General features: G+C 39.7%; 2 protein-coding genes and 1 long non-coding RNA gene across 3 annotated transcripts; 1 reads left to right on the top strand and 2 right to left on the bottom strand.

Annotated features, from left to right (window-relative positions):
- Positions 1–309: 309 nt before the first annotated feature.
- Positions 310–4300, bottom strand: LOC147175405 (calumenin-B-like). The gene is made up of 7 exons (XM_086073491.1): positions 4154–4300; positions 3142–3339; positions 2758–2951; positions 2528–2682; positions 2386–2446; positions 2079–2272; positions 310–1767 (listed from the first exon to the last, which is right to left on the bottom strand). Exons 2-7 carry the CDS (start codon positions 3336–3338, stop codon positions 1663–1665), a joined length of 906 nt encoding a protein of 301 aa, XP_085929617.1. The 5' UTR covers position 3339; positions 4154–4300; the 3' UTR covers positions 310–1662.
- A 1001-nt stretch (positions 4301–5301) lies between these two features.
- LOC147175404 (uncharacterized) lies at positions 5302–8765 on the top strand. The gene is made up of 3 exons (XR_015094580.1): positions 5302–5437; positions 6297–6480; positions 6794–8765. It is a non-coding gene; the product is annotated as an uncharacterized LOC147175404 (long non-coding RNA).
- LOC147175403 (calumenin-B) lies at positions 8741–11356 on the bottom strand. Its single transcript, XM_086073423.1, has 6 exons — positions 11112–11356; positions 10522–10715; positions 10283–10449; positions 10136–10196; positions 9782–9978; positions 8741–9630 (listed from the first exon to the last, which is right to left on the bottom strand). The coding sequence occupies exons 1-6, from the start codon at positions 11330–11332 to the stop codon at positions 9526–9528; spliced, it is 945 nt and encodes a 314-aa protein (XP_085929549.1). The 5' UTR covers positions 11333–11356; the 3' UTR covers positions 8741–9525.
- Between the last annotated feature and the right edge of the window lie 1349 nt (positions 11357–12705).

Here is a 12705-nt window from a genome sequence, read left to right as displayed (position 1 = left end):
TTGCATGCATTGTTTTTACAGTAATGTACTTTTTTTATAAAAATTTACGGTTTGAACATTTGAAAAAAATGTTGAGAAAATGTAAATGCCTCGATGAGAAAAACGGTATAAACTGTGTGGTGAGGGCTTTTAGAGCCAAAACCAATGTTAAACATAAAGCTAACTACTTAGCGGATTTCATTTATTGCGTTTTTTTTTTTTTTAACCTAACCCCAGCGGAAAACAAACACTATTTTTCCTTGACTAATTGAGTAACAAGCTTGTGAGCGGAACAAGATACCACTTAATAGCACAAATGCTCCAACCCAGAACATTTTATTTTATTTTATTTATTTAACATAGTAGCATTCATTTAAAACAAATGTTTGGAGAACAGTTATTTTTTTTAAATGCCATTTTATCATGTTCTCAATAAAAATATACTGTGTACACACAAGACACACAAAAGCAGGTGATTTTGTTCATTTTTTGTTGTAGTCCAATTTAGCCCTAATTACACACTTAGATAATCTAATAAATTGGTGTATACAATGAAGTAGCAACGTGACAAGATTTCACAAATAGTCGATCAAAATACGAGTCTGCTGGAATGGTGACTTGACATTCAAACTGAGTACACTGCAGCCAGAACATCTGGTAAAAAAAAAAATAGCCTTGAAATGAAGTAAACATTTTTCACACCACTTCTCCAATTGGCTGACAAGTTTCGTTTAAAAATATCCACGAATAGGCTCTTGGAGGCCAAAATTCTGATGGGTTGTCCTAATCAATGGCAGAAGAAAACAATAAAAGCAAAACAAGGGTTCTTTTTTTTAACCTGTATTTCTTGTACAAAATGGTCCATTCAGATATTATGATTGTATTAAATTATGAAATCAAATCTACTCATAAAAAGCTGAAACAGTATCAAATAAAATGAAACAATGTGATCATCAAAAATAAATTAATGTGTGAACTTTGACATCTAACAAGATGCCAAACAGGCAAAACATTCCTGTATCAAATTAAGCTCAGAGTCTTGAGTCTTGAGTCTTGAGGGGGGTGGGGGGGGGGGGGGGTCATCTTTTGGTTGTTTTTTTATACTTAGTAATGAATTTCGCTGTTCGGTTTCCTTTTCTACTTATTGTGTACAGGTCAGTAACTGACATTTGCCTTATTCCTGCCAAGTGGCAGAAAGCTCAATTGAAACTGAGCAACTTATTGACAATTGTAACAGCTCTAATGCATTGAATTCATAACATATTATTGTATGCAGCCCACTAGTCGGCATGCAAACGGTGTGGCTGCATGGTTAAGAACCACTTATTTCAGGTATGAACTTATGGCCACCCCTATATGCGTCATGGTTTCAACCTGGCCATCCCAATGAAAAATTTCAGGCTACTATGCCCCTGGTCCTAATTTATGTGTCAAAATTACAGTGCTTTCTTTAACAGCGTTTCTTGGAACATAATTATTGAGGAAGAGCAATATGGGTGATACAATAGGTCATGTATTTTAGGAATCAATTGATTTTGCTTAATTTATTAGTTATGAAAAATTTCAGTGGGGTTTCAGGGTTTTTTTGGGCGGGAGGAGAAAAACAGTGGGCACTTATCACGTTGCTAAATACAGCCGAGAAATACTAAGTAGTAGACAAAATCTTTGTGGACGGCCACAAATTTAGAACTCATCGTGTCGAGCGATGGCTTTTCCAAATTCGGGGGCCTTTCTGCCCACAAACAGCTCGTACTTGTCCAGGATTTCAGCCTTGGTCAGGCGGCCGTCCTAGTGAAGATTAAATAGAGAAGGATTTAGACATGTTTTTTTAGCAGCTTCCGTAGTTCAAAGTGTGTTGCTTCCACTAACAACATGGCTAGGAACACAGTGAAGCAGTCACTATTGCCAAATTAATAACCTATTTTTCCAAACCCTATAATAATGACTATACAAAAAAAAGCGACTGGCGGCTTTACTGGAGATTATAAACAACATGAGCAGAATAAATTTCAACTAATTTTCATATATTGCGCACAGCAAGAAAGGAGACCAGTGGAAGAAATTTATTTTCAGTTTGGAAACGTTTGACCTTGGCTTACTTTGTCTGCATCGGCCTCTTGGAACAGGAGCTCGGCCTCGGCGTCAGCGTGGCGGTTTTCATCGGGCAAGAGCCAGTCTCGGATCTCCTCCCTTTCCAGCTTTCCATCCGTGTTCTTGTCTAGGAACTTGAAATAGTCTCTGTCCATCTGCACCAGCTCTGGCTCTCGAATGTCCTCCTCGGCGTACTTTTTGCCTAAAAGGGTGAACAACATTATGGTCAGGGTCTATTTGTCTTTCAGTGTTTGCTTAGAGCAGGAAGTGTGATCTCAATCAATTTTCACACCTTTGACTTGATAAAGAAATTACCAATGTACTCTCCCAGGTCAATGACGCCATCTCCATTCTCGTCCAGGTCGTCCAGTGTTTCCTACAGGGGAAGAAAGAGGGCGATGTAAATGAACATTAACTGTCACACTTGTGTTATCTGTGAGGTGTATTTCTCACTCACAATCACCATAATTTCTTCCATGTGCTCAAAATGCTCAGGGTAAACGAAGGAGGCAAACTCGCTTTTGTTGACCTTCAGGTCGCCGTCCAGATCGGCTATCTTGAACCTCCTGTCGTCGCGTGCCATCATTTGTTTGTAGCCGACGTCGGGGTCATCTGCCGTCAAAGCGGTGTGTGTGAGTGTCGGGAGGCGTGGGTGTGGATTGTAAAACTCCGGCTAAGGGTTCTTACCGAAAAACCTTCCGTACGTCGCATTCTTGTACTCCTCCCATGAAACCTCGCCATCGCCGTCGAAGTCGAACGTCATCCATTGGCCATCAATGTTCTTATAGATCCAACCCTTGCGCACGTGTCTGAGCCACTTCATCATCTCATCCATGGTCACAAAGCTGTCCTCGTCTTCGCCGATAAGCTCCACAAGCATGCTGCAAAAAAAACTTGGTGAAAATCAGACCTACCGCCATATGAAACTACTTTTTATTTGTTCTATATTCATGGCCTTTTATTTTTAAATATAGGTTAGAGACAGATATCTACAATTGATATGCTGTGGTGCAGTTCTCCTTTCTCCTTGCACTTTCATCTTATTCTCCCCATTTAGGAGCACAACCATACCCAAGTCGCTGCTTGCACTCCTCGGGAGTGAGCTGCTCAAAGGTCTTGGCCTGGCCCAAGAATCTCTCCTGTTCCTCAATGTCGTTGCGCTCCCACTCGCCGACAGGTTCATCGTGGAAGCGGCCCTTCTCCGCCGGCTTGCTGGTGGCGTACACTACGCCGAGGGCAAAGCACATAAAAAATGGCCACAGCTCCATCCTGCCAATGGAGCCAGAGGGGGAAATGGTGTATTGTGTTACATTGTTAGCTCGGGAATTCAGAGCTGCCAAATAAAGGGATTAGAGGGGCTAATTCAACTCAAAACTTAAAAAGGTCGAAATTGAAAAAAAATTATTAAGGCAAAGGTTTAGCAAATAATAGTTTATTTATTATGATATATATATATGTCAAAAACACTAACAAACAACAAATGTGTATATTGTCGATATAGTGCGCTTTTCTCAAATGTCAAATTAGGAACTTTAAGTGCAAACAATCAGAACATGCAGAAAGCACTGCTAGGATATTTTAGATTCATCCAAAAATTGCCTCATGTTCACAGTGGGATACCAGCTGACTGTGTGCCCATCCCACTGTGAACATGTGACTAACTTCTATATAAGTAGTTGTATGACAGTCCTTTTCAGCTTGCCCTGACGAAGGCCTACCAAGGCCGAAACACGGTGGCATTTTTTTAATCAACTGGCCATGTGGCAATAAAGGCCTTTTACTTGGAACACCTTTGAGTGCCTCAGTTTTTTTTTAGGAACTTTTAAGTGTTTTGGTCGATCCTTCATGTTTCCTTTAAATAGGTTATGTTACAAATGATTCCAGGGTAATCAACCGTATAATGTTCTCTTGTACAAAATAAAAGGGTTACATACATTTCAAGGTTCAAGTACTTTTAGCATGTTTTGATAAGTATAATGAAAAATGACTCAAATCTGCTCTATTTGCTCAACTTTTTGTCTTTAACTTAACTTCGAGTTGTCTTTAATTTAACTTTCTTCCAAGCTTGAGTCTTTTCTCTCACCCTTGCTGCACCTCTCTTCGTTTTTTTGTTGTTGCTATATTAACTAGGACAGTTGATAAATTGGGAGCTGTTCCACTGCTTCTTGTGAATGCTGTCCGGTTAGAGAATCTGCCAGATAGAAAGTCCAACTAAAACGTGACTCATGAAGTTTCGGGTGTTTATTACATTCAAACTTTAATGTAATGTCATAAAGGGTTGAAAGGATTTTGATCCATGAGGTACTCCAAGGAAACTTGAAAGAAGCCTTTATACAACAACTTTACAACTCAAGGGTGTGTGTGTGTGTGTGTGTGTGTGTGGGGGGGGGGGGTGACAATAAACAATATAAACAACCTTAAAATGGAGCTGTTAATTTCTTCGTCAGCGAACAAACTTAAAAATTCTGCTGGGGATCAAATAAATAAAATAAATGAGGGATCTTAAAAATTCAGCTGGGGATCAAATAAATCAAATAAATGAGGGATCTTAAAAATTCAGCTGGGGATCAAATAAATAAAATAAATAAGGGATCTTAAAAATTCAGCTGGGGATCAAATAAATAAAATAAATAAGGGATCAGCAATGTGGTGCCCACCAGGTAGCCCCCAAAGACCACATGAGTATCCTGTTCTTAAAAAAACAACAACTCACCAATAATGGGACATTGTGATTTTCTAACACTGGCACAGATTTCTAGAAATAAAATAGTGCATTTTTATATTTATCCCTATCCAAATGATTATGAGAAATCATTAGCAGGATCAATGCCTTTACGAAAACAATTATCAATGTATCAAACTGGAAACACTTTGCATGAATCACTACCCAAAAGTAACTCTCTGTTTCAAAAATGTTGGTGTTCCCTATTATTAATAACTCTTACAGCTGCTTCTTTTTTTGTAACTCAACTTTTGTGTGCGTTGGCCCATAACGCAATACACAAAGTCAATTATCAAAGTAACACTGAACAATCGAGTATATGCAATGATTTCTTATTTGGACATTTCCACTTAACTGAATTTAATACAGAAAACTCATCTAAATAAATCTACAGTAAATTCAGTTGACTGAAATATACAACATGTAAAGGGTAATTAGGCATCTTAAAAGTGTCCTTGAAGTTCTGATGTAATGTTTACATGCCATCAAAAATGCTTTCAACCCTTTACATGACCTTAAAAGACTATCTGGCAGGTTGTCTGCGTAACCGGATAATATTTACTTACATTGCCTCTTTTTCTTCTAGGAAGCAATAGAAGACATGGACAAGACTGGTGATGACATAATTGACAGAAGAATACACTGGTATGCTTAAAGTCAAAAGTGTCATTTTGGGGCCTGAAAACAGACTTGAGAACACACTTATTTTTCTGTGCACCAAAATTACATTAATGGAAATGTATACAAACTTAACGTAATAACAAAATGTAACACTTTTCAAGTTTTCAGGCTTCAAGTCAAAGGCCTTGGCCATCAGGGGGCAGTATAACACATAATTATATGCATGGAGACTTGATAATGAAACGTATGGAATACGGCACAACAAACAAGACTGTATATTGTGTATATATTTGTTGCTACAGCTGTGTACACTAGAATATCTGTTTAAAAGTTTTATATCTAAATTCGCAATTCTTGGTTTTGAGTACACACACATTTTCACTTTGAGGCAGTAGCCTACTGTACAGTGATGCTCCAGAACCAAATAAGAGATGCTGCTTCAAGATGGTAATTTGTCAAGCCCAGTTGAAGTTGACTGTAAAACTGACACATAAAAAATAAAAAAAACAATCCACCAGTGTAAATTCAAAGAAATGTCTAACTAAACCATACATTGTAAATGCTATTATTTAATGTGAAACACCGTAGACAGACAAATGGAAATAAATAAATGTAAACTTTCAAACAACTACTACTTTACTGAAGATGCGCAACCCAAAATTCTGACTGGCCGAACCTATAGCAACCCGATAGCTTAAAAATGAGTGCGATAGCATTAGTGTGAACAATGAATCGCAATACAGCGGGGAAGCAAGCACTGTACAGCATTTTTCAAGAAATAGTCATTCTCTTGCAAACCTATTGTAAGTATATTTTAGCTGCTTGTTAGAGGGACCGAGACAGCACAAGTAGAACCTGACCATGTCGTTGTCCACCTTCTCAGGTGACATGTACAGGCATGAGGGCAAGCGAGAGCCTGAGTGGGTGAAGATGGACAGGCAGCAGTTCGCCGAGATCAGAGACAAGAACAAGGACGGCAAGATGGATGTGAAATAGATCCGAGACTGGATCTTAACCCCTGAATACGATCAATCCGAGGCCAACGAGGCCAAGCACCTGGTTTATAAGTAAGCCCTCGCATCTTTTACCTCCTCTTAACTAGGCCTGGGCAATATGGATTTAGAAGAAAATCTCATATTTCTTTCCACATAATCTAACCTCTGTTTGATTATTACTTCTTGCCAGGCACAAAATGTGAAAATTATTCTGCTCATGTTGTGTGTTTAATGGTAATGCTAGTCTCTCTTGAAAAAGTGAAGCAGCCATGTTGTTAAAGTGCGTCAGCAGCAGCACGCTTTGAACTAACTGAATCCACTAACAAAATACAGCAGATTTATAATAAAATCATCTACATAATAATTTAAACTCTCCTTTCATTAGGACGGACGCCTGACCAAAGCTGAAACCCTGGACAAGTACGGTATGTTCGTAGGCAGCCAGGCCACCGACTTTGGAAGAGCCCGTGTTTGGCACGACGAGCTCTAAATTTGGAACAATCCACAAAGATTGTATGTTTACTACTGCTCCTTACTTTTCTTCGCAGTGGACTGAATTCATTTCTAAAATACATTACCTATTCTACTGTCCACAGTGATATTTCAAGAACAATGGCATCTGCCATTGGTGCTATTTATGTGGAGTTTTTAGGGCAATAGAGACGCCGTACGATAATTTTGATGCACTGACTTGGAGAATCCCTAACAATCAAAAATGTTCTCCCTTTTTTCCCCACAAATATAGCTTAATTTCTGTGAATCCAATTTTAAAAATTATTGTAGAATGTTTGAATTATGTTGATAATGTTTTTAATACATGCACAAGTTCATGTAATGTGATTTGATCAACGTTTCACACACGCGAACTTCTCCAAATTCGTTGGTCCCGTTTAGTTCAAACTAAACGTCACTGCAAGCAAAATTGTTTTGGCCGTTTACTTTTCTGCAATACATGGTAACCCCCGCACGATCCGCAGTATATATTTCCCCCACAGGGATGGACTCAAAAATTAAGCCCTGGCATTTTCTCTCCAGACCAGCCCACGACATTATTAACGGCAGAGACTCATTTCTCTGTTAATTAAACCTGCACAGGGCAGCTGCCCTGCATTTTTCACAACTACAGGTAATTAAAATGCTATAGACAATGTTAAAGTTGGGACTTGGCTCAATCCACACTACTACTTAATGTCCAAATACAGCTGTCGTTTACAAGAAAAGTAGTTCTAAAAAAAATTCTCACCATATGAAAGAAGTCTACAGCCAAACTTTGGTGCAGCGTAGGCAGAGAGAGAGCAAGTCCCCCAACATGGACAAGGCGAATTAACTAGGAGTCAGGATTGCTAGTGGTCAGCCTATGAGGGACATGGACACGATTCCTGTAATATCACAAAATATTAATTCATCATGTAACAAAAACAGATAAGAGGCTTTACATCCAAACTTTTAATGCATTTGCAATTTGTAAGAAGGAATTACACCGCTAGCATGTGACCAGATGACTGTTGTGGCGGTGGTATTATTTATGAGACTTAATTGTGATCAGAGAATGCACCAAAACATATTGTATATTTGAGAGCTTTAAAATGGCCTGCATTTTTTTTTTTAACTGATGCCTGAAATATATATTTTGAACAGCCATTCCATCCTTTCCTAGCTTCCAGGTCATATAAATCAATATAGTCTCTGAATTTTTATACATTAAAAAAATTCAATATTTTAGCCCAATAGCTTCCAGGTCATGTGATTTACTTAAAATCTGTGTGGAATGATGCAACAAGGGCACACTAGAATCTTTTTAGCTCAACTCCGAAATGTGTTGCGAATATCCGTCCTAAAACAAACCACCTCGGTTGATAACGTGGTTCCTTCTTAATGGAGAAAATATGTTTGGCTATGTAGCCAAGGTAGCCCACAGTTTGCCAGTCCTGGGCCACGTGTTCACCTGAGTAGTAAGTACAGGAAGCAGCCCATGACAGAGGTGGGCCTCTTCATCCTCTTGTCCAGCTTTTTCTTAGTACTGTACCTGCCCAGAAGACCAAGCCATAGAAAAAGGCCGCCGTGAGCATCAAGTTACTCAGTGTCACCTAAAGCCCTGAGCCCCCATAACTTTTATGAGTCTGCTCTTATTCATACCTTTCCTGTATAGCGTGTATATGAAGTAGCGCTAGTCTTTTGCCTAAGTTGTGTACAATTCCATACAGGTGGTCCGCACAGGATTTTGGAAAAAAACTCTTCAGGCCAAACTGAGGTCTTGCTTGACCAACTAGAACTTTTCCACATCTCAAATAAGTGCAGCAGCATTCATTAATATTTAAAGATTCCTGGTAAATGTTTTTTAAATGTATTTTTTATTAAGATGTTCTCAAACACAAAAACTGTACTTGATCAACTCAGTTTGTAGACCAACATATTTACAGTTAAATCTCTACAAAAGGCTTCTTATACAGTGAGCCAGTAAAAAAAAAAAAAAAACTCAAAAATATGTTAATATGAAAAACTATGAACAGTGGTTCTAAATCTTGGTGGTGATAAGCATAACAAAGATATTTGTAGTAAAGTTTTTGCAATTGAGAAGGCTTTTCTTGAGTGTTTTTGGTCTGACACACCAAAGTCTAAAATAATGCCAAAACGTGGATGTCAGTCATTAAAAAGACAAGAAAATGTACTGTACACACAAATACATAAAAAACTCAAAAGCAATGACAAGACAGGGCATCATTCTGTCCATAAATTTAGATGCCTTAAACTAACAAAATGAGCAAATGGCAAAAAAATTTGTAGTCCAATTTAGCCCTTGTGACAAACATCCTAATGATACAATGTCTTTAAATCAGGCAGGGTTATTGTCCAGTGCATTGCAAAAAGAAAAAAAAAAAGCGCCTGCATGCTGCGACCTTTACTTTATCACCATTAAAATAGTTTGACCCAAACAATGAAGCTTTGAAGAAGTAGCATATGTGCGTGTGCATGACAGAAACATTCAACAAATGAAATAAATTAAATGACCTCATAGTGTATATATATATATATTTAAAAAACAACAACAATGACGTCCACTGTGAAGAGAAGTAAGGAGGCGGCGTGGACGCAAAGTCTGTGTGGACGGCTACAAATTTAGAACTCGTCATGCCGAGTAAGAGCTTCTCCAAAGTCGGTGGCCTGGCTACCCACAAACAGGTCGTACTTGTCCACGATTTCAGCCTTGGTCAGGCGGCCGTCCTAGTGAAAGGTGGTTCAATGAAATTACTATACAGAGAATTATTTATATATTTACTTTTTTTGTTTTTAAAGAGATGTCTTAATTTTTTTAGCGGCTTCTGTAGTTCGAGGGTAGGGAACTTGTTTTTTTGTATGAGACGTGAAGGCTTACTTTGTCTGAGTCGGACTCATAGACCAGGTGCTTGGCTTCGGCCTCAGCGTGGTCGTAGTCATTTGGCAAGATCCAGTCTCGTGTCTCCTCCCTGTCCATCTTGCCGTCCTTGTTCTTGTCCCGGAACTCACTGAACTGCTCCCTCTCGGTCTTTACCCATTCGGGCTCTGCTGCGCCCTCCTGGCTGTACATGTCACCTGTGAAGGTGAACGGCACCATGATCAGGTTCTCCTCATGTCGTCGTGTTCACAGCTGATTCTTAAGCCATTTATTGAATATTACATTAAGGCAGGCAAGTCCTCAAGCTATTTTCAGGCCCCACAAATGACATTTTTGATTTGATAAACAACTCACCAATATACTCTTCCAGGTCAATTAGACCATCTCCATTCTTGTCAATATCCTCCATAGTTTCCTACAGTGATGAAAAGAGGGCAGGTCAATGTAAATCAAGAGTCATTTGTTAGTGATGTTATCCGTGGGGCTTATTTGATCACTCACAATCACCACAATGTCTTTCATGTGGTCAAACTCCTCAGGGTGAATGAAGGCAGTGAACTCTTCTTTGTTGGCCCTCTGGTCACCGTTCTCGTCAGCCATCTTGAACCTCCTCTCGTCACGCACCATCATCTGCCTGTAGCTGAAGCCATCGTCAGGTTCGGGGTCATCTGTTGACAAAGGCGTGTGAGAGCATTGGCGGTGCTGCGGCGGATTCTTAATCTCCGGCTAAAGGTTCTTACCGAGAATGTATCCATACGTGGCGTTCTTGTACTCCTCCCATGACACCACACCATCGCCATTGAGATCATGCGTCTTCCACTGGCGATCCACGTCCTCGTAGATCCACCTCTTTTGCGAGTGTTTGATCCACTTCTTCATCTCCTCTGCGGTCACAAAGCCATCCTTGTCTTCATCAATGCGCTCCACCAGCATTCTGCAGACAACGCAAAACGTGAATCGGTGAAAGGCAGATTTAGGCAAAGGAGGAAATACTGAAAATAAGGAATTGGCACAACATCAACACATAGTTCAGTATCTGTGAAGACCTGGTTTTGCCAATGGAAAACCATTGGAGGTCCATAAAATAATTTTTTTTTTCTTGCTCCAATCAGTTTTGCACTATTTATTTTGTGACTTTTTACACAAGATGATCAAAGGTGACATGATGCTCTAATCTGCACACAGTCACAAAAGTAAATAATACAATACACCGTGAAACAAATGACTTATCTTTCACAAATCTCCCAGAAACCCACACAAATGGAATTCCCATCTTTCCTTTTCTGAGCCGATATGAAAAAAAGGCCCCACATTATGAGACCATCCTTACCCGAGTCGTTCTTTGCTTTCCTCAGGAGTGAGCTGGTCGAAGGTCTTGGCCTCCTCCTGGCCCAGGAAGGCCTCGTGGTCGTATTCAAAGTTATCTGTGTCGTCGTGCTCCAAGTTGCTGAGCAGATCATCGTGTTGGACACGGTCCTTCTTCTCCATGGGCTTGCTGGTGGCATACACCACGCAGAGGGCAAAGCACATTAAAAACGGCCGCAGCTCCATCCTGCCAATGCAGACGCAGTCACCCTCTCTGCACCTGGAAAGGGTGAAATGGTGAAATGTACATTGTTAGCATGAAAAGGAGATGAAAAATAGTGAGGGATTTGTGTGTCACAATGTCACCGTTAAATACTTAAGTTCATAGCTGGCAAACAAATTGTCTACCATAGCTGGCGAACAAATTGTCTACAGCAGTGGTAGATGCACAAGGAGGTTTGTCTTCGGAATCTGAATCATCCTTATTCACTCGGTATGTAAAACGCATAAGGAATTTGTCTCCGGTAGTATGGGCTACATGAAACTACGACAAAGAGACAGGACACAGAAGCTTTAAATTTGTTTGGAACTTCATGAGTGTCACAAATGTGATAAATCTTTTCTCAAGCGTATATAGTGACTGGGTATGACACACAGCTTCAACCATGGTCGCAAGAAAAGAAAGTAAATCACAGCTATCTGCTTCCAATAATGACGTCATTTCCAACCGGAGGACAGGCTTAAATCTGAAACTATACCTAAAAAAAGTCAACAAACCGTGGAAATGTGTTTTTTGTTTTGTTTTTTAGGGGGTGGGGGGTATTAAAGTGTTCCCTTTCTGGATTAAATAAATTATATCGTTCCAATTCACAACAAGAGTTATCTCCAGGGAATTTGCACATGGAGCAGATACAATCACGTTCCTGTAACTTTGACAACTAAACCTAACATGAGGACAAAGTCAAACGTTGACACAATGTTGAAGATTGACACAAGCAAGTAATAAGGGTATCATAGCTACTCGTTTCTTCTTAAAGATTGCATCAGACCGGATGACAAGCGACGTTTTGTTAAAAATAACACACCAGAGCAAGCAAGTGGAACATCTTTGAAAATACATAGCTGGAACGAAGTCCATAGGATAAATCTTAAAGAGTGACCGTTACGTCCAAAGCTGACTTGTTATGTTCGACCGGCTAGCTTCGCGCAACATTTTTTATAATACAGCGTACAACGTCCAACACTGACCTAATTCCGAGATTGCGCACCAGTTAAACAAACATACGCTAATGACAATTAAATTGAACAACATTGGTGTTTGAAGCCCAAATTCATTCTTAAAGCACTTACCGATGCCTTGAGACAAGTTCGTCGATGTGGCTGTAGCCTCAACTCCAGGAAACACACCCATACACTTCCGATGGTCGAACGCCGACTGACCAATGACGTTGCGAGGACGCAGATGCCATGTCGCTCGCTCATTGGTCCACATCCTGTGAGCATTGGTGATTGGATTGGCCGAAAACCGCCACGTCCTCAAAGGCAACGTTTTCCTTTCATTCAAATTGTTTCCAAGTACGTACAAGTAGGATATTTTTTTGTAGTTTTTATTATTAAAA

Source organism: Leptonotus elevatus, chromosome 4 (assembly GCF_054856555.1).
Source record: "Leptonotus elevatus isolate MCC_2025b chromosome 4, RoL_Lele_1.0, whole genome shotgun sequence".
Lineage (NCBI taxonomy): Eukaryota > Metazoa > Chordata > Actinopteri > Syngnathiformes > Syngnathidae > Leptonotus > Leptonotus elevatus.
The sequence above is the reverse complement of the archived record's forward strand: the minus strand, read 5'-3'. Positions and strand labels throughout refer to the sequence as shown.

Coding starts and splice junctions, on each gene's coding strand:
- LOC147175403 (XM_086073423.1), bottom strand. CDS start 11,332: ATGGAGCTGCGGCCGTTTTTAATGTGCTTTGCCCTCTGCGTGGTGTAT. Junction 10,716..11,111: donor GAAAGCAAAGAACGACTCGG/GTAAGGATGGTC, acceptor CGTTGTCTGCAG/AATGCTGGTGGAGCGCATTG. Junction 9,631..9,781: donor ATGAGTCCGACTCAGACAAA/GTAAGCCTTCAC, acceptor ACCTTTCACTAG/GACGGCCGCCTGACCAAGGC.
- LOC147175405 (XM_086073491.1), bottom strand. CDS start 3,338: ATGGAGCTGTGGCCATTTTTTATGTGCTTTGCCCTCGGCGTAGTGTAC. Junction 2,952..3,141: donor GAGTGCAAGCAGCGACTTGG/GTATGGTTGTGC, acceptor TTTTTTTTGCAG/CATGCTTGTGGAGCTTATCG. Junction 1,768..2,078: donor AAGAGGCCGATGCAGACAAA/GTAAGCCAAGGT, acceptor AATCTTCACTAG/GACGGCCGCCTGACCAAGGC.